The 22,500-nt window shown below is 43.5% G+C and overlaps 2 protein-coding genes across 2 annotated transcripts in view; both read right to left on the bottom strand.

The window, feature by feature from the left end:
• Positions 1–7,704, bottom strand: part of si:ch211-170d8.2 (uncharacterized protein LOC571755 homolog) — a 12,878-nt gene extending 5,174 nt beyond the window's left edge. Inside the window, exon 1 of the mRNA XM_017683903.2 lies at positions 7,230–7,704. Within this exon, the coding sequence (XP_017539392.1) occupies positions 7,230–7,704 (475 nt within the window). The remainder of the gene's footprint in view (positions 1–7,229) is intronic.
• Positions 7,705–10,947: 3,243 nt separating this feature from the next.
• Positions 10,948–22,500, bottom strand: part of hps4 (HPS4 biogenesis of lysosomal organelles complex 3 subunit 2) — a 21,482-nt gene continuing 9,929 nt past the window's right edge. The window contains exons 6-13 of the mRNA XM_037536026.1: positions 20,938–21,054; positions 19,915–20,009; positions 18,195–18,267; positions 17,989–18,119; positions 16,620–17,331; positions 15,388–15,514; positions 11,688–11,799; positions 10,948–11,423 (exon numbers count right to left, since the gene is read on the bottom strand). Of these exons, the coding sequence (XP_037391923.1) occupies positions 11,252–11,423; positions 11,688–11,799; positions 15,388–15,514; positions 16,620–17,331; positions 17,989–18,119; positions 18,195–18,267; positions 19,915–20,009; positions 20,938–21,054 (1,539 nt within the window). The 3' untranslated portion in view covers positions 10,948–11,251. The remainder of the gene's footprint in view (positions 11,424–11,687; positions 11,800–15,387; positions 15,515–16,619; positions 17,332–17,988; positions 18,120–18,194; positions 18,268–19,914; positions 20,010–20,937; positions 21,055–22,500) is intronic.

The following is a 22,500-nucleotide window of genomic DNA, read 5'->3' as shown; positions in this document are numbered from 1 at the left end:
AGTTTATTATAGAATACACTACAGTTTATTATAGAATACACTAGTTTATTATAGAATACACTAGTTTATTATAGAATACACTACAGTTTATTACAGAATACACTACAGTTTATTATAGAATACACTAGTTATTATAGAATACACTACAGTTTATTATAGAACACACTACAGTTTATTATAGAATACACTAGTTATTATAGAATACACTACAGTTTATTATAGAATACACTAGTTATTATAGAATATACTGGTTATTATAGAATACACTACAGTTTATTATAGAATACACTACAGTTTTTTATAGAATACACTACAGTTTATTATAGAATACACTAGTTATTATAGAATACACTACAGTTTTTTATAGAATACACTACAGTTTATTATAGAATACACTAGTTATTATAGAATACACTACAGTTTATTATAGAATACACTACAGTTTATTATAGAATACACTAGTTATTATAGAATACTCTACAGTTTATTATAGAATACACTACAGTTTATTATAGAATACACTAGTTATTATAGAATACACTACAGTTTATTATAGAATACACGACAGTTTATTATAGAATACACTAGCTATTATAGAATACACTACAGTTTATTATAGAATACACTACAGTTTATTATAGAATACACTAGTTATTATAGAATACACTACCGTTTATTATAGAATACACTACAGTTTTTATAGAATACACTACAGTTTATTATAGAATACACTAGTTGTTATAGAATACACTACAGTTTATTATAGAATACACTAGTTTTTTATAGAATACACTACAGTTTATTATAGAACACACTACAGTTTATTATAGAATACACTACAGTTTATTATAGAATACACTAGTTATTATAGAATACACTACAGTTTATTATAGAATACACTACAGTTTTTTATAGAATACACTACAGTTTATCAGAATACACTACAGTTTTTTATAGAACACACTACAGTTTATTATAGAACACACTACAGTTTATTATAGAATACACTAGTTTATTATAGAATACTCTACAGTTTATTATAGAATACACTACAGTTTATTATAGAATACACTAGTTATTATAGAATACACTACAGTTTATTATAGAATACTCTACAGTTTATTATAGAATACACTAGCTATTATAGAATACACTACAGTTTATTACAGAATACACTACAGTTTATTATAGAATACACTAGTTATTATAGAATACACTACAGTTTATTATAGAACACACTACAGTTTATTATAGAATACACTAGTTATTATAGAATACACTACAGTTTATTATAGAATACACTAGTTATTATAGAATATACTAGTTATTATAGAATACACTACAGTTTATTATAGAATACACTACAGTTTTTTATAGAATACACTACAGTTTATTATAGAATACACTAGTTATTATAGAATACACTACAGTTTTTATAGAATACACTACAGTTTATTATAGAATACACTAGTTATTATAGAATACACTACAGTTTATTATAGAATACACTACAGTTTATTATAGAATACACTAGTTATTATAGAATACTCTACAGTTTATTATAGAATACACTACAGTTTATTATAGAATACACTAGTTATTATAGAATACACTACAGTTTATTATAGAATACACTACAGTTTATTATAGAATACACTAGCTATTATAGAATACACTACAGTTTATTATAGAATACACTACAGTTTATTATAGAATACACTAGTTATTATAGAATACACTACCGTTTATTATAGAATACACTACAGTTTTTTATAGAATACACTACAGTTTATTATAGAATACACTAGTTGTTATAGAATACACTACAGTTTATTATAGAATACACTAGTTTTTTATAGAATACACTACAGTTTATTATAGAACACACTACAGTTTATTATAGAATACACTACAGTTTATTATAGAATACACTAGTTATTATAGAATACACTACAGTTTATTATAGAATACACTACAGTTTTTTATAGAATACACTACAGTTTATCAGAATACACTACAGTTTTTTATAGAACACACTACAGTTTATTATAGAACACACTACAGTTTATTATAGAATACACTAGTTTATTATAGAATACTCTACAGTTTATTATAGAATACACTACAGTTTATTATAGAATACACTAGTTATTATAGAATACACTACAGTTTATTATAGAATACTCTACAGTTTATTATAGAATACACTAGCTATTATAGAATACACTACAGTTTATTACAGAATACACTACAGTTTATTATAGAATACACTAGTTATTATAGAATACACTACAGTTTTTTATAGAATACACTACAGTTTATTATAGAACACACTACAGTTTATTATAGAACACACTACAGTTTATTATAGAATACATTAGTTATTATAGAATACACTACAGTTTATTATAGAATACACTAGTTATTATAGAATATACTAGTTATTATAGAATACACTACAGTTTATTATAGAATACACTACAGTTTTTTATAGAATACACTACAGTTTATTATAGAATACACTAGTTATTATAGAATACACTACAGTTTTTTATAGAATACACTACAGTTTATTATAGAATACACTAGTTATTATAGAATACACTACAGTTTATTATAGAATACACTAGTTATTATAGAATACTCTACAGTTTATTATAGAATACACTACAGTTTATTATAGAATACACTACAGTTTATTATAGAATACACTAGTTATTATAGAATACTCTACAGTTTATTATAGAATACACTACAGTTTATTATAGAATACACTAGTTTATTATAGAATACACTACAGTTTATTATAGAATACACTACAGTTTATTATAGAATACACTAGCTATTATAGAATACACTACAGTTTATTATAGAATACACTAGTTATTATAGAATACACTACAGTTTATTATAGAATACACTACAGTTTTTTATAGAATACACTACAGTTTATTATAGAATACACTAGTTATTATAGAATACACTACAGTTTATTATAGAATACACTAGTTTTTTATAGAATACACTACAGTTTATTATAGAATACACTACAGTTTATTATAGAATACACTAGTTATTATAGAATACACTACAGTTTATTATAGAATACACTACAGTTTTTTATAGAATACACTACAGTTTATCATAGAATACACTACAGTTTTTTATAGAATACACTACAGTTTATTATAGAACACACTACAGTTTATTATAGAATACACTACAGTTTATTATAGAATTCACTAGTTATTATAGAATACACTACAGTTTATTATAGAATACACTGCAGTTGATTATAGAATACACTAGTTATTATAGAATACACTACAGTTTTTTATAGAATACACTACAGTTTATTATAGAATACACTACAGTTTATTATAGAATACACTAGTTATTATAGAATACACTACAGTTTATTATAGAATACACTACAGTTTATTATAGAATACACTAGTTATTATAGAATACACTACAGTTTATTATAGAATACACTACAGTTTTTTATAGAATACACTACAGTTTATTATAGAATACACTACATTTATTATAAAACCAGCCATTAGGGCTGCACTCTGTGTACTCCTGCTGCTGTTCCCAGGCCCAGATAAATGGTGAGGGTTGCGTCAGGAAGGGCATCCGGCGTAAAACTTGTGCCAAAACTATCATGCGGATCACAAACATGATCGCCATACCGGATCGGTCGAGGCCCGGGCTAACAACGACCACCTCCGGTGCTGTTGACCAGCAGGGAGCCGGTGGAAATTGGACTACTGTAGGTCGAAGACCATCAAAGAGGAGAGGAGGAAGGCGGGTTAGAAGGCAGCGAGAGAGAAGGAAAGGCAGGAGTGTGGAGGTTAGAGTAGAGACTCTGAACATAGGGCAATGACTGGTAAAGGCAGAGAGCTTGCAGACATGATGGAGAGAAGGAAGGTAGATATTCTGTGTGTCCAGGAGACCAGATGGAAAGGAAGCAAGGCCAGGAACATTGGAGGTGGATTCAAACTGTTCTATCATGGTGTAGAGAGGAGGAGAAATGGAGTAGGGATAATCCTAAAGGAACAGCTTGGGAAAAGTGTTCTGGATGTAAAGAGAGTGTCAGACAGGATCATGAGCCTGAAGTTGGAGGTTGATGGTGTAATTTTGAATGTGGTCAGTTCATATGCAGGTTGGTTGTCAGTTAGAGGAGAAAGAGGAATTTTGGAGTAAGATGGATGAAGTGGTAGATGGTGTCCCTAGAGAGGAGAGATTGGAGATTGGTGCAGACTTCAATGGACATGTTGGTGAAGGGAACAGAGGGGATGAAGAGGTGCTGGGTCTGTATGGTGTGAAAGACAGAAGTGCGGAAGGTCAGATGGTTGTAGATTTTGCAGAGAGAATGGAAATGGCTGTGGTGAACACGTATTTTCAGAAGAGGGAAGAACACAGGGTGACATACAAGAGTGGAGGGAGGTGCACACAGGTGGATTATATCCTTAGCAGGAGATGCCACCTAAAGGAGATTGGAGATTGTAAAGTGGTGCCAGGGGAAAGTGTAGCAAGGCAGCATGGGGTGGTTGTCTGTAGAATGAGATTAGAAACAAAGAAGAGGAAGAGAGTGAAGACAGAGCCAAAGATTAGATGGTGGAAGCTGAAGGAGGAGGATGGTTCCAGGCAGTTCAGGGAAAAATTGCAACAGGCCCTTGGGGGCAGTGAGGAGCTACCTGAGGACTGGGAAAATACAGCTAAGGTGGTGAGAGAAACTGGCAAAAATGTGTTGGGTGTTTCGTCTGGTCAGAGGAAAGAAGACAAGGAAAGTTGGTGGTGGAATGAGGAGGTCCAGGAGAGTATTCAGAAGAAGAAGGCAGCTAAGAAAAAGTGGGATAACCAGAGAGATGAAGGAAGTAGGCAGGAGTACTGTGAGGCTAGTCACATAGCGAAAAGAATGGTGGCAAAGGCAAAGGTTCAGGCCTATGATGAGCTGTATGAGAGGCTGGACAGTAAAGAAGGAGTAAAGGACTTGTATCGTTTGGCTAGACAGAGAGATAGAGCTGGAAAGGATGTACAGCAGGTTAGGCTGATAAAGGATAGAGAGGGAAATGTACTAGTGAGTGAACAGAGAGTGTTGAGCAGATGGAAGGAGTGCTATGAAGAACTAATGAATGAGGAAAACGAGAGAGAGAGGAGGACAATGGGGGAGAGATAGTGGATCAGGAAGTGCAGAGAATTGGTAAAGTGGAAGTGAGGGCAGCTTTAAAAAGGATGAAGAATGGAAAGGCAGTTGGTCCAGATGACATACCTGTGGAGGTATGGAGATGTTTAGGAGAGAAGGCAGTGGACTTTTTAACCAGGTTGTTTAACAAAACCCTGGAGAGTGAGAGGATGCCTGATGAGTGGAGAAGCAGTGGACTGGTCCCCATTTTTAAGAACAAGGGTGATGTGCAGAGCTGCAGTAACTACAGAGGTATAAAGTTGATGAGCCACACCATGAAGGTATGGGAAAGAGCTGTTGAAGCAAGGCGAAGGCGAGAGGTTCAGATCAGTGAGCAGCAGTTTGGTTTCATGCCCAGAAAGAGCACCACAGATGCAGTTTTTGCGTTGAGAGTGTTGGTAGAGAAGAACAGAGAAGGTCAGAAGGAGCTGCAGTGTGTCTTTGTGGATCTAGAGAAGGCATATGATAGGGTGCCAAGAGAGGAACTGTGGTACTGTATGAGGAAGTCAGGTGTAGCTGAAAAGTATGTTAGGGTGGTGCAGGACATGTATGAGGATAGTGAGACAGTGGTGAGGTGTGCAGTTGGAGTGACAAATGGTTTCAAGGTGAAGGTGGGGTTACATCAGGGATCAGCTTTGAGCCCCTTCTTGTTTGCAATAGTGATGGACAGGTTGACAGATGAGGTCAGGCAGGAGGCTCCATGGACCATGATGTTTGCAGATGACATTGTAATCTGTGGTGAGAGTAGAGAGCAGGTGGAAGAGAATCTGGAGAGGTGGAAGTTTGCACTGGAGAGGAGAGGAATGAAGGTCAGTAGAGACAAGACGGAATACATGTGTGTGAATGAGAGGGAGGCAGGTGGAAAGGTGAAGATGCAAGGAGTAGAGGTCGTAAAGGTGGATGAGACAGTTATTATAGAATATACTACAGTTATTATAGAATACAATACAGTTTATTATAGAATACAATACAGTTTATTATAGAATACTCTACAGTTTATTATAGAATACACTACAGTTTATTATAGAATACACTATAGTTTATTATAGAATACACTAGTTATTATAGAATACTCTACAGTTTATTATAGAATACACTACAGTTTATTATAGAATACACTATAGTTTATTATAGAATACACTACAGTTTATTATAGCATACACTACAGTTTATTATAAAATACTCTACAGTTTATTATAGAATACAATACAGTTTATTATAAAATACTCTACAGTTTATTATAGAATACTCTACAGTTTATTATAGAATACAATACAGTTTATTATAAAATACTCTACAGTTAATTATAGAATACTCTACAGTTTATTATAGAATACAATACAGTTTATTATAGAATACACTACAGTTTATTATAGAATACACTAGTTATTATAGAATACACTACAGTTATTATAGAATATACTAGTTATTTTGCCGTAAAAAAGGGGGCGAGTTGGCTTCTTGCTCCAATTCTCCGTTCCACCTTAAATGGCGCAGCTGCTCCATTCTGGTGACTGCAAAACTGCTCGAAATAAATAGCTTTAAGTAGGAACTTTCCGTTCCACCTTAAATTGTGAAGTAGTTTCAGTCTGACGCCTGCAAAACTTTACTATAAAGGGATTTTCCCGTTCCCCCGGCTTTCAATTGGCTCTCTCCGTTCCACCTTAAACGGTGCAGCTGCTCCGTTCTGGCCCTGTACCATTTAAGGTGGAAAATTCCAGTGAGGTGCCAAATGAAAGCCTCGTTTCGTTTAAAGCAACGTATTGCAGGCTTAGAGCTGCAATCCCTGTCCCATTTAAGGTGGAACGGAGAGTTCCAACTGAAAGACATACCTTTATAGCAAAGTTTAGCAGGCTTAGAGCTGCAATCCCTGCCCCATTTAAGGTGGAACGGAGAGTTCCAACTGAAAGACATACCTTTATAGCAAAGTTTAGCAGGCTTAGAGCTGTAATCCCAGCCCCACTTAAGGTGGAACGGTAAAATTCCAGTGAGAAGCCAGCTCAAGTCCCGTTATCATGCCCTGGTCTTCCCCTCTTACCTCCAGCCTCTCTGCCCTGTATCCCCTTCACTCCTCCGCAGTGGAAGCCCATCTGACAGCAGCGGTAAACCCGCCTGACGAAGCCGAACAGAGGCTGCTCGGGGAAAACTGCCCCCTTTGCCCCATCTCTGCCCATGGACAGAACCTTCAGCCTGTAGATGTGACCCCAGTGACCTCCCTGAAGCCTGGCCTCCGTCCAGGGCAGGGCCAAGCTGGTGCACTTCTTCTCGACCTCTTCCTGAGGCGGACTCTTTGCTGTCCGAGCAAAAAGAGATCCACACTGTACTTCCATCAGCGAGGTCGCGGAGGTGAGGATCAGCAGCAGAGTGGACGGACGCATGGCGAAGAAAATCCAAATAAGCCCCAAACGCAGTGTCCGAGAGGCTGCAGGCAGCTGGAGCTCCTTCTGACAATGGGTTCGTCTTTGGTCAGCACATTTGAGCGGATCCTTAAGGGCTCTCCTCCCCCAGCCCATTCACACCCCCACTGGCCCGTGCATAATGAGGCCTGTTCTTACCTGCACCCCCTAATGACCCTCATTACACTGCACCTCTAAGAATGCGCTCATTTGCAAAAGAAAACCTGCCCCTGCTGAGAGAACCGCCCCCCCCCCCATCAGAGCACAATAGCCCGCGCAGTGTGGAGCCACTTTTCTTTACCACTGCTTCTATTTCTCCTTTAAACTGTATCGAAAAAGTTCTAATTCACGATTTTATTAAAAACAACGACATCAGCGGCACCTGGTGGCCAAAAGCGCGAAGCGCAGCTTTCACTCTACTGGACGGCGCCACTCATTTTACAACCCTACTTCCAAAAACGTTGGGGCGCTGTGCAAAAAACAAAATGCAATGATATGCAAATCATTTAAAGAAGTGAAGAGGAGGAGGGGTCACCACTCTGTGAAAGACTGGACCATCAAATAGAGCAACAACTCGAAGAACGTTCCTCAACATAAAACAGCAAAGAGCTTCTGCTTTCCATCGTCTACGGTGCAGAACATCATTAAAGACTCAGAGAATCTGGAGAAATCTCTGTCTGTGAGGGACGAGGCTGAACACCAGGATCTGCTGGCCGTGATCTTTGGGCCCTCAGGCAGCACTGCATTAAAAACAGACATGATCCTGTAGTGGAAATCACTGCATGGGCTCAGAAACACTTCTGAAAACCACTGTCTGTGAACACAGTTCATCACTGCATCCACAAACGCTGTTAAACTCTAAAACACAAAGAAGAACCCAAATATAAACAGGATCCAGAAACGCTGCCACCTTCTCTGGGCCGGAGCTCATTTAAAATGGACTGAGGGGAAGTGGAAAAGTGTCCGGCGGTCCGACGAATCAACATTTGAAATTCTTTAGGAAATCATGGACACTGTGTCCTCCGGGCTGAAGACCACTCAGCTTGTTATCAGTGCTCAGTTCTAAAGCCAGTATTCATGATGGTTTAGGGGGCGTTAGTGCTCATGGCGTGGGTGACGTCCTCATCTGTGAAGGCTCCATTAAAGCTGAATGATATAAACATGTTTTATCAACATCTGCTGCCGTCCAGACGACGTCTTTTTCAGGGAAGGCCTTGATTATTTCAGCAGGACGATGTAAAACCACATTCTTACTGTATTACAGCAGCACTGCTCCGTAGTAAAAGCTGTTAAAGAAGAGGTGATGGACTCAGCGGTAAACACGCCCCCGTCCCAACTCTTTTGCAACATGTTGTTGGCATCAAATTCAAAACGGACAAATATTTTTTTTTAAAAATAGTAACATTTTTCCGTTTCAACATCTGATATGTTGTCTTTGTGGTATTTCCCTTTAAAATATGATCTACATGATTTGCAGATCATTGCTTTTTGTTTTTATTCACAATTTGCAGCGTCTCAACTTTTTTGGAAATGGGGTTGAATTTTTGGTGCAGTGGGTGGTGCTGTCGCCTCACAGCGAGGAGGGTCTGGGTTCGATTCCCCGGCCGGGTGACCGGGGTCCTCTCTGCATGTTCTCCCCGTGTCTGCGTGGGGTTCCTCCGGGTTCTCCGGTTTTCCCCCCACAGTCCAAAGACATGCAGCCAGGCCGATTGGACATGCTAAACTGCCCCTGGGTGTGAGTGACCGTCTGTGACTCTCTGCGCTGCGATGGACTGGCGACCTGTCCAGGGTGAATCCTGCCTTCCGCCCGATGACCGCTGGGATAGGCTCCAGCACCCCCCCATGACCCTGAGGGAGAAGTGGCTTGGAAAATGGATGGATGGATGGATGAATGGATGGGGTTGAATTTTGGAGGGAGGGTGCTTGGAAAACAAGATTTGAATAATAGACATTTTTAATTTCAAAACCCAGCTCAAATTTTACCTTTACAGAACAATTCTGTAATTCTCTAAGAATTACCTTAAAATCAAACTGTTCTGAGACTCATTTGTTGACAAAAATGCAAATATGAAGGAAGCTGATCAATAATCGCCTTATAGACAAATAAGAACCAGTGCATTTGTCTTCACACTGAAAGTGGAGGCCAACCACTGAATATCTAGCACCTGTTTTAAACCCAGGAGTGTTTTTATTTTAAATGAATTCTTACACAATCTATTCTATTACTCTCAAACTCATTCTTTTATTTCTATTAATATTACTGTTATTAATATAACCAGTGACCCTGTTTTGATTCAACATGACTTTTTTTAAATATTATCATCACAATCCCTTCTAGATTATTTACAGGTGTTTTAAATCAACATTTCAGTCGAAGGTAAACACTTGGAGGCTAAGCCTACCAACACTGCACCCTTAAAAAAGGAGCGTTCTTCAAGGGTTCTTTAGCAGCCCCTGAAGAGCCATGTAGAACCATGAACACCCAAAGAACCCGTGGCATGATTGAAGTGTTCTCTGCATGGGGAAACAGCTCTTCAGACTGATGGAGAGGGTGTTTTAGACACCTGGGCTCTTCCAGCGTTACAGGCTTGGCATCATAACAATAATGTCTGAGTGTGCATGAACATCTCGGGGCTGCTTCTGGGACTGCAGCTGGTTTGAGTAGGAAACGTGCTATTTTAGTGACCCAAGGCCTTGTTTTGGTTTAACATACGAGCATTTTCTTGATTCATGAGCTCTAAATCAATACATAAGGGCACTGGCATTCCTTCAAAATCAATCCGCGCTTCTTCTGAACCAGACTGCAAAGCGGTGTGAAACGGGTCAGACGTCTTCACAGAGGTGGTGATGGGAACCAGGCGTCGCCATGACTACAACACAGATATAGACACTTTATTCACCATCCAGAACCACCAGAGAACCTACACGAGTCTTCTGAGCTTATATGGAATGCTGATGATGGAAAACAGTGGAAAATCTGGAATAATGAGTTTTCTTTGGGGACTATTTTGCCGCACAGCGCCCTGCACGTCTCCCTCCACCATGAATGGAGTTGAAGTTCTCTAAACTCTCATAAAACAGCGTCTCAGTCATCAGGCAGTGAATTCAGAACCAGTTCATGTAGGAACTTTCTGTAGGAGCTTTTAGAGGGACGTCTGGTTCCCGTCACCACCACTGTGAACAAGTTTCTCTAGAACAGAGAATTTCACACCAAACCGCTCTGATTACATCTGAACCAGTTACTTATACAGAAAATCAGTGGACTTATCCTGTAATTCTGACAGTGGTCCCTCCCCGAACTGTGTGAACCGTCCATAGCTGGGCCATTTTTAGTATGAAGTGCAGGATTTTCAGACTCGGTAGTACTACAATAATTCAATTTATTAGAAATGCATTAGAAAAGAGCTTAAAACACTACATGCTTCCATATATCCGTAATTAGCAGCTACTCAGGAGAGGCTCTCTCGCTCATCGGTGCACTTCCGGAGACTCTGTACAGCAGCAGACGACACGACGATACATAATCAATAACCAGGCATCTATAATTTAGTGCGTGTGTGTGCTGGTCTCAGCGCGGCTTCAAATTATACACAAAACACAAAATATATATAAAACTTGACCGACGTGGCCTCCGTCTCTGAGCGGGGGGGGGTGAGGAAGCAGGTCAGAGCAGGTTGACCCCGTGTTTGAGCAGGCGGTGCCGAGCTTTACTGGGCAGAGAGAAAGCGCTGTCCTGGGCGTTGGGTATCCCGGAGTTTCTGGAGGACGCCCCCTGCTGGAGGAAGTAGGTCTCCTGCGCCGCAGTGCGGGTCCCGTACACGGCACAGCCGGCGTTCCTGAAAGAGCCGAGACCACGTTACAGACGTCTCCCCCCAGACAGAGCCTGCAGAGCGACAGCAGCGACGTGGCACAGAAACGGGCCTCACTTCAACTAGATACTGCACTATCATCACGTTTTGGCTGGAAAACTGTCGGCATACTTAAAACCATCAGGTAAAGGCAGCTAGAACCTGTAGAACCATGAACATCCAAAGAACAGAGCAACGCTATTATCTTTAATATCAACCTTATTAAATGACATTAAACAGGCGGACACGGACCTGACGATGGCCTCCTGCAGCGTGTCCGAGTGTGAGAAGTGCGAGTGCAGCAGAGCCGTGGCCTTCACAAACGGACGATCCTGAGAACCAGCGGAACGGCCGCAAACGTTCGCTGGAACACAGGATAATCACAAAACACTCAGCAGGTCGTTTACAGTAACTACAGGAGAACGAACACAGTGTGAATAAGTAAACACACCCTCTACAGAGACACACCACCGCACATTTAACCCCTTATTGACCAGGGGATACTTTGGGTTTATTCAGTAACTGCATTAAATAAATGTAAATTTTAATTTATTTCGGTTTTTTTTTTGTAAAAGCTCCTCAAATTAACAGAAAGTATGTTTTATGATCTCCACATTTCACGATATGCTCACAATTTACTGGTGAGAGCCAAAAATCTCGGCCGCTCTTTGTGTTGTTCTCTAAAAGTGATGTTACCAGAGCAGATCACTGAAGAGACGCCGGCTGTTTATAGTTTAGAGCCCAGATTTGGGGAAAAACGCGTCGACTTTCGGTAGAAAAACAAACTGAGTTCAGCTTCTTTTATTATAAGGGTTTAAAATGACGTCAGCGTCTATTAGACTGGAGAGAAGAGCTACAGCCTCACACGACGCCCAGCTTCTGAATGGAGCTTATGGAGTAGGAACGTTATGAAGAACATGACCAAGTGCGGTTTGGACCCACCGGTGGTCCCGAGGAGCTGAAGAGGTTAACACACAGTTACTGTTTATTTACTGAATTTAGCATATTTGGGGGGAACAGTGCGGCCCCTGTAGAAGATCCGACTATTTTCACCTAGAAAACCAACAATATGTACAAAGTGGGGTCCAAAAGTCTGAGATCACACGGAAAACGTGGGATTTTTCTTTAGGGGGCTATCCTGCCCACCCAGAGAGGATCTCGTCCAGTGAAGCTTCAGTTCAGACGAGTCTAAAGCGAATCTGACCTGCTGATCAGAGGCTTTTAGGCAAACCTGAGCAAACACTGGTCATTAAAGCAAATCAGATACTAAGGAATCCTGATATTTATGTAAATATGTCAAAGATTCTGCTTTTCACTCAAATTGTTGTCCTAATGTATAATTTATAATTAAAAACGATTAGAAACGAATGGGAAAAACGCAGCACTTCACGGCTGCTCTTAGACCTCCTGACCCCACTCACTGTCCTTTAACCAGGAGCTGGGCTGGTGGATTGGGGGAGCTGGTTTCCCAGATGCCTATGTACACACACACACCCACACCCACACTCACACACTCACTCACACACTCACTCACACACTCACTCACACACTCACTCACACACTCACACACTCGCGCACTCACTCACATACTCACTCACACACTCGCGCACTCACTCACACACTCGCGCACTCACTCACACACTCGCGCACTCACTCACACACTCGCGCACTCACACACTCGCGCACTCACTCGTGCGCACACACACGCACACTCACTCACACACTCACTCACACACTCACTCACGCATTCACTCGCGCACTCACTCGCGCACACACACACACACGCACACACTCACTCACACGCGCACACACACATGCACACTCACTCGCACACACACACGCACACACTCACTCGCACACACACACGCACACACTCACTCACACACACACACGCACACACTCACACACACACACTCGCGCACTCACTCACGCACTCACTCACGCACTCACACACTCGCGCACTCACTCACGCACTCACTCACTCGCGCACTCACTCACTCGCGCACTCACTCACTCGCGCACTCACTCACTCGCGCACTCACTCACTCACGCACTCGCGCACTCACACACTCGCGCACTCACTCGCGCACTCACTCACTCGCGCACTCACTCACTCACACACTCGCGCACACGCACACACTCACTCACACGCACTCACTCGCGCACTCACACACTCGCGCACTCACACACTCGCGCACTCACTCGCGCGCACACACACGCACACTCACTCACACACTCACTCGCGCACACGCACACACTCACTCACACACTCACTCACGCATTCACTCGCGCACACACACACACACGCACACACTCACTCACACGCGCACACACACATGCACACTCACTCGCACACACACACGCACACACTCACTCGCACACACACACGCACACACTCACTCACACACACACACGCACACACACACACTCGCGCACTCACTCACGCACTCACTCACGCACTCACACACTCGCGCACTCACTCACGCACACACTCACTCGCGCACTCACTCACTCGCGCACTCACTCACTCGCACACTCGCGCACACGCACTCACTCACACGCACTCACTCGCGCACTCACTCGCGCACACGCACACACGCACACACTCACACACACACACACTCACACACACACACGCACACACGCACTCACTCACTCGCGCACTCACTCACTCGCACACACACTCACTCGCACACACACACGCACACACTCACTCACACACACACACACACACACTCACACACACACACTCGCGCACTCACTCACGCACTCACTCACGCACTCACACACTCGCGCACTCACTCACGCACTCACTCACTCGCGCACTCACTCACTCGCGCACTCACTCACTCGCGCACTCACTCACTCACACACTCGCGCACACGCACACTCACTCACACACTCGCGCACTCACACACTCGCGCACTCACACACTCGCGCACTCACACACTCGCGCACTCACTCACGCACTCACTCACTCGCGCACACACACGCACACTCACTCACACACTCACTCGCGCACACGCACACACTCACTCACACACTCACTCACGCATTCACTCGCGCACACACACACACACGCACACACTCACTCACACGCGCACACACACATGCACACTCACTCGCACACACACACGCACACACTCACTCGCACACACACACGCACACACTCACACACACACACGCACACACACACACTCGCGCACTCACTCACGCACTCACTCACGCACTCACACACTCGCGCACTCACTCACGCACTCACTCACTCGCGCACTCACTCACTCGCGCACTCACTCACTCGCACACTCGCGCACACGCACACTCGCGCACACACTCGCGCACTCACACACTCGCGCACACACTCACTCACACGCACTCACTCGCGCACTCACTCGCGCACACGCACACACACACACACACACTCACACACACACACGCACTCACTCACTCGCGCACTCACTCACTCGCGCACTCACTCACTCGCGCACTCACTCACTCACACACTCGCGCACACACACGCTCACACACTCGCGCACTCACACACTCGCGCACTCACACACGCGCGCACTCACTCACTCGCGCACTCACACACTCGCGCACTCACACACTCGCGCACTCACTCACTCGCGCACTCACTCACTCGCGCACTCACTCACTCACACACTCACACGCACTCACTCGCGCACACACACACGCACACACACGCACACACTCACACACACACACACTCACACACACACGCACACACACACGCACACACACACACACACACACAGAGTACTGTGTGTATTTAGGCACCTGAGATTAAAAACAAAGATTTTAAAAATCTTAAAAAGGCTGTTTATCACTTGAAAACATGTTTATCACATCATGTTGGCTAACGAAAGGTCTAGAGCCGCGTGGAGCCGCTTCACAGCTGAAGAGGCTAAATTAGGCCTGAATATGGACTCACTGGTGAGCGTGTTCTGGATGCAGTCATAGTGTGCGAAGGTGTATGGCCCCTGAGCTCCGGGGGTCCCGGGGGAGGTCGTCCGGAGATGAGCCTCCAGGCCGTTCAGAGAGGCCAGACTGCTGTGATACTGCAGGAAGAGCAACAGCAAAGTTAAAGAGACAAACGGTGCAAAATCGGTTCCCCTCCTGTCACTGGTGTGGGACCCTCAAGGCTCCATCTCAGTGCCTTTAGTCAGGGAACATAACTGAACCATCATCCACTGAGATGATCTGTTCTAAGCTGGACTGACTCCACACACCCCGCCTCGCCTCGCCTCCAGGCTTTTACTCTACTGCTCTGTTTTAAAACATTCGGTTATGAAAAGGTACAAATACCAACTTTTCACCTGGAGGAACTGATTTAAGCTCCACAATCAGACCTTAGAACCACTGTAGAACCTCTGAGGGAACACTTACACTGTTTGGACCTTGATGAAGGACCTGAACAGAACCTTCAGTTCTGACGGTGTTAAACAGGTCTCAGTGGAAGTCACTGCCTCATCCTTCACAGCTCACTAACATGCAGCTGGTGGTAAAGTACATTCTTAAAAAAGGCGGTTCTTCAAGGGTTCTGTAGTAAAGAAAGTGGTTCTATATAGACCCATGAACAATCAAAGAACCCTTCGCATGATCACATGATTAAATGGTTCTTTGCATGGTGAAATTGAACGTGGGTGGGGGGGTTGCAGATGGTTCTATACGGAACCTTTTTGAAAATGATTTTATGTAAGAGTTCTACTATTCAGCTGTCAAGCTTATAGTAACAGAAGAACCCTCATGGGTTCTATACAAAACCATCTATAGCACATCCTCAATCAATGTGAAGAACACTTTCATGATGCAAAGAACCCCAAAGGCTTGTTTGAGTGGTCATGGTTCTACATAGAACCCTTTTCTTTACTAAAGAACCCTGGAAGTAGAGTCTAGCCCAAATGTAGTCGATTAGCCGAAACACGTTGGGTAGAGTGACCAATAGTGGTTTTCAGTAAGGAGGTCACGTAACTTGAGATGTAACAGAACCTTTGTTTTTTATTCTGGCGCACGTTCCACTCGTTCCACCATGCAAACACGACAGCGTGCACGGAATTCTCTCCACATAATCCGACGCCTGCATGCGTCTGTATGTCCGATTGGGGACATTTGGGGTAAAAAACTGCGTACATAAAATCTTTAACCGCCGCTTTTCAAACTGACCACTTCATCCTTGGCACTAGGGTGCGTGTTGAAGCTCGGCTCCACCAGCAGAGCTAGAACCAGGCCCCTGACCCGGTGCTGGTACAGAAGCATGGGCTGCAGAGACGCTTCAGAGTGAGCCCCGCAGTCCCTGGCCGCCTCTCCACCTGTCTCCTTGCTCTCCTTCGCCTGATTCCGCTCCGTTTCCCCTCCCTGGCCGCTCCTGCCGCTGGACTGGTCGTTTACCGGCCCCAGTTTGGCTAAACTCTCGCTCAGCTGGTGGCTGAAGTCGTCCTGCTCTGAACGATGTCCATTCAGGAGCGAACAAACTTCAGGATTTTCACTTGGATTCTTGGTTTCGCTCTCCAAATCCAACCGCTCACCTTCCTGGACGCTCACTCCGCTACTTCCACCTACACTGCCCCCTGTGACCTTACTCGGAAGTGTCCCATTGGGCAGACCGCGGTCACGTGACTCAGGAGGTGTGCCTCCTTCTGACCGGCTCACGAGGCTGGAGCGGAGGGGCGTGCTGACCAGTGAGGGGGAGGGACTGAAGCATGATTCGTCAGAAAGGGAGGAGCGAGGGGAGGAGGGGAGCGTCTGATAGGACAGCGGCGGGAAGTGGGCGGGGTCCAACTCAGCTGGGTCCTGATCGGCGATTGGTGTGTCAGAGAGAGTGCGGGAGAGGCGGGACTTCCTAGGACGGGCCAGAGGCTGAGGGCCCCCGTTGGACCTGAGGGTGGAAGAGAGAAGAGACGCATTAAGGATGAAGTCCTGCGCCACGGACACAATGTCGGAACAGACCACTGTAGTCCTGTCGTCATTCTGTGGGCCTCGTTATGCCCATATTAGGAACTCCGGGTCTGAGCTTCGTTTCTCTATAGGCCAGAACGAATACAGCTTTCAAAACATCGCCTCTAGCGCCCCCCTGTGTTCAGTAAAAATGATCAGAACCCGATTCATTTTGTCCAGTGAACATTCTTCTCTCGAACATCACTGGACCCTCCGAACTACGAGGTCGTTAAAGAGCTGTAATACTAATATTGCGAGCTAAAGCGGCTGTGCATCAATTTGATGTCACTAAGCTACGAGAAACTAAGGCGGGTTGTGGCGGTGCTCTGATGAGCTGTGCTGTCAGTGAAATGTTCTACTGTCATGCATCGTAAAGTCGGAGACGACAGCTCATCTGCTGCTGCACAGTTTGTGTTGGTCGTCCTCTAGTCCATCAGTGCCCACAGGACGCTGCCCACAGGATGCTGCCCACAGGACGCTGCCCACAGGACGCTGTTGGCTGGATATTTTTGGTTGGTGGACTATTCTCAGTCCAGCAGTGACACTGAGGTGTTTAAAAACTCTAGGCGTTTTAAATGACTCTGTTTTTGAGCTTTACCTGCATGAGTTGTCCACTGGGGGGCAGTGCAGTGTGTGCAGCTCGGAGGGGGTCAGGAATACGGTTGTTGTGACCGTGCTGGACGGCGGTGAAACCCCGGAGGTCACACCGTTAGCTCTCAGTCTGTGGTCCTGCAGTGAGACGGGGCTGGTGAGCAGCTCTGTTATGTAACAGCGTTCAGGTCAGCAGGTGTCTGTGTGTTTTACCTGGCTGTAAGTTTCCGTCTCGTGCACCATCACCTTCACTGTGAGCTCTGGAGCCATCTGTGTGCTCACAACCCTGTATACACACACACACACACACACACACACACACACACACACACACACACACACACAGGCCAGCAGAATTAGCATAGCACAGAGGTGTCCAAAGTCCGGCCTTCTGTTTCAGAGCGTGTTGTAAGTGCACTGCAGTTCTTCCTCTCACCTGATGGTGGCAGCAAGATTACAGTGTAATGAAGTTGGATGACGTTTGAGCCTTTCTTCTCTGACCGACCTGCAGGTTCATTTGCTGACCACACTTAGTCCAGACTGAGCCATAAAGCTTAAACTAACACTGAGATCCACAGATTTAGGAGGAAATTTTGACTTTTCACTGAGAGTCGCAGCAAATGAGCCTCACAGCATGAACATGACAGTAAACACTCAGGAGAGAAACCACAGCAGCTCCACGAGTCTCACAGCGCCGACTTCTTATCAGAGCAAATTCAGCAGATCAGCCAATATTAACCCTTTAAAGCCGAAGAAAAACGGCTGTTAACGCTCTTTAATCTGCTCGGCTCGTTTAATGAAGTGCTTTCTGAATGCGGTCGCTGCATTTATTTGATATGTAAAGAGCGAGGTCTAAAAAAAAAAGACTCTGTTACTCTGACATGATCTTTAAAACAGAATAACAAAAACAGGAGCAGTGTTTCGTCCCAAATCGTCAAGTTTGGCCATGTTTATAGATAACAGTGTATGTATATTATATATATATCTCTGCTGTCGGAAGAAAACCTTGTATCTCCAAAATAGTAACTTTACAGGAGAAGGAAAAAACCTACTTCATTTTCAATGTAAGTCAATGGAACCAGAATTTTTCCCATGTCGTTTTGGGTCATTTCTCTTAGGCCTCTCATCACAAAATTTACAAATAATGTAAAGAGTAACAGACACTTTCAAATTATGTCAAAAACTGAAAAATGCCAAAAATGGAGATACAAGGTTTTCATCCGACAGCAACGATATATATATATATATATATATATATATATATATATATATATATATATATATATATATATATATATATACATATATATATACACACACACAGATCATAACACTCTGACCACCTCCTTGTTTCTACGCTCATTGTCCAGTTTATCAGCTCCACTTACTGTATAGCTGCACTCTGTAGTTCTACAGTTACAGACTGTAGTCCATCTGTTTCTCTGATACTCTGTTACCCTGTTCTTCAGTGGCAAAGCTCAGAATTATAAAATAACTGATTAATGGTTAAAGATTCTGAATGTTGGTTTCGATTCCTTTTCAATGAATCGTCCAGCTCTACATCAACACCTATTTTATTCAGACTGCCTGAAAATTAAGAACAGATTGAGATCTTTCACTTGAACATTTTTGGTTGGTGGGCAATTCTGACTGAACTAAATCTCACAATGACTCTTCATCATCTTCGAATTTAATATGTCTTATAGTAAAAAAAAGGCCATTTCCAAGCATTTTATGATCTTAAAATTTAAGACTATGTAAGACGTTTTAAGGATCTGTGGGAATTCTAAACATCAAACGTGTCCTGGACTGTCGATGTTCCTTGTGGGCGGAAGCTACACCAGATTTTTCTTTAAAAGCTGTGTTTCGGCACAAGTACAGGAAAACAGCAGATGTGTCCGGCGAAGAACTGCTTTAAACGATTCCCACCCACCTGCCCCGGTACAGCACGCATCCCGCCAACACCAGGGGGCAGCGCTGACACGCCTGCAGGATGAGGGCGGCCTTCAGCAGCAGCAGGGGGTCAATCTGAGAACAGCAAAAGGAAGAGATCAATAACACAAGCAAATTAGCTTCAAACACCAAAGAGAAAATTGATTAAAGGTGCAGTGTGTGAGATTTAGAGGGTCAATTATAGCAGAAATGGAACAGAGTAAACGAAACCATGTTTTCATTCGTTTAAGCTCCTGTAACTACGAATCGTTGTGTTACTGTTAGATTTAAAAAAGCTTTTCATATCTACATATGAAGCGTCTCCTCTTCCAACAGAGGCCGCCGCCGCCACGTTTCTACAGTAGACCAAACCAAACACTGCCTCTAGAGGGCGCCTTTCACATTTTATGCTGAAGCGGCAACTTGAATTTGGTGGTGCTGTAGCTCCGGCTGGAGGACGCAGGAAGAAGAAGGATCAGTGGTTGGTGCCGGTGTGTCGGTGAGTTTGAGAACCCAAATTTTAACAAATGGATCGAACTTATTATCGAGCACAAGAAAAAGCCAGGAAGGGTGAATCACCGCCGTCAAAAGGAGAAAACACGAAGAAGCAAAACAAAATCGGGACAGACGACGGTAGAAAACCTGATATAGGTTTTACTACACGCTTGGAGAAGGTGGGGTGAGGGAGGGGGATTCAGCTGGCTGCAATCTGCAACTGCACCACTAGATGCCACTAAATCTTACAAACCCCATCTTTAAAGTGACCATTCAGCCGTAATCTAGTCCAAGTTTCCATCCGACGCAGTTAAACAGTTCTTTCTGCACTGGAGCTACAAGACTAATGTGGATAACAAGTAAGGGAAATTTATACCCCACCAGCTGGCATGACGCCAAGACAAGCAGACTCTAATAGACTGATGCGATATGGAATAAAGTACATAAGCACAGCTAAATACATTAGCAGCCACCAATGCAGCTAAAGACTGCAGCTCGGTCTTGTTTGCTCGTTTCGCCCTGTACGCACGTGTGTGGAGTCGATGGTCTTCAGGCAGCTGAAGATGTGGTGCAGCTCAGTGGAGCCGCCCTGCAGGTTGGAGAGATAACATGCCCAGCGCAGAGCCAGCTCCTCCTGACTGTGTAACTGCAGCACAAGAAACAACAACAGTGTGTTAACATGTAATAGCACAGCAACAATATATGTAATATACTATTCATATGATCCACACAGTCGCTCTGACAGACTGTAATACACTACAGGAAGCGTAGGGGGCGATACGGCTTCTACTGTTTCATTTAAAAAGCTCTATAATGTTCATATGATCCACACAGTCGCTCTGACAGACTGTAATACACTACAGGAAGCGTAGGGGGCGATACGGCTTCTACCGTTTCATTTAAAAAGCTCTATAATGTTCATATGATCCACACAGTCGCTCTGACAGACTGTAATACACTACAGGAAGCGTAGGGGGCGATACGGCTTCTACTGTTTCATTTAAAAAGCTCTATAATGTTCATATGATCCACACAGTCGCTCTGACAGACTGTAATACACTACAGGAAGCGTAGGGGGCGATACGGCTTCTACTGTTTCATTTAAAAAGCTCTATAATGTTCATATGATCCACACAGTCGCTCTGACAGACCGTAATACACTACAGGAAGCGTAGGGGGCGATACGGCTTCTACTGTTTCATTTAAAAAGCTCTATAATGTTCATATGATCCACACAGTCACTCTGACAGACCGTAATACACTACAGGAAGCGTAGGGGGCGATACGGCTTCTACTGTTTCATTTAAAAAGCTCTATAATGTTCACATGATCCACACAGTCGCTCTGACAGACTGTAATACACTACAGGAAGCGTAGGGGGCGATGCGGCTTCTACTGTTTCATTTAAAAAGCTCTATAATGTTCATATGATCCACACAGTCGCTCTGACAGACTGTAATACACTACAGGAAGCGTAGGGGGCGATACGGCTTCTACTGTTTCATTTAAAAGCTCTATAATGTTCATATGATCCACACAGTCGCTCTGACAGACTGTAATACACTACAGGAAGCGTAGGGGGCGATACGGCTTCTACTGTTTCATTTAAAAAGCTCTATAATGTTCATATGATCCACACAGTCGCTCTGACAGACTGTAATACACTACAGGAAGCGTAGGGGGCGATACGGCTTCTACTGTTTCATTTAAAAAGCTCTATAATGTTCATATGATCCACACAGTCGCTCTGACAGGCTGTAATACACTACAGGAAGCGTAGGGGGCGATACGGCTTCTACTGTTTCATTTAAAAAGCTCTATAATGTTCATATGATCCACACGGTCGCTCTGACAGACTGTAATACACTACAGGAAGCGTAGGGGGCGATACGGCTTCTACTGTTTCATTTAAAAAGCTCTATAATGTTCATATGATCCACACAGTCGCTCTGACAGACTGTAATACACTACAGGAAGCGTAGGGGGCGATACGGCTTCTACTGTTTCATTTAAAAAGCTCTATAATGTTCATATGATCCACACGGTCGCTCTGACAGACTGTAATACACTACAGGAAGCGTAGGGGGCGATA

The sequence above is a fragment of the Pygocentrus nattereri genome, chromosome 29, assembly GCF_015220715.1.
Source record: "Pygocentrus nattereri isolate fPygNat1 chromosome 29, fPygNat1.pri, whole genome shotgun sequence".
Taxonomy (NCBI): Eukaryota; Metazoa; Chordata; class Actinopteri; order Characiformes; family Serrasalmidae; genus Pygocentrus; species Pygocentrus nattereri.
The sequence above is the reverse complement of the archived record's forward strand: the minus strand, read 5'-3'. Positions and strand labels throughout refer to the sequence as shown.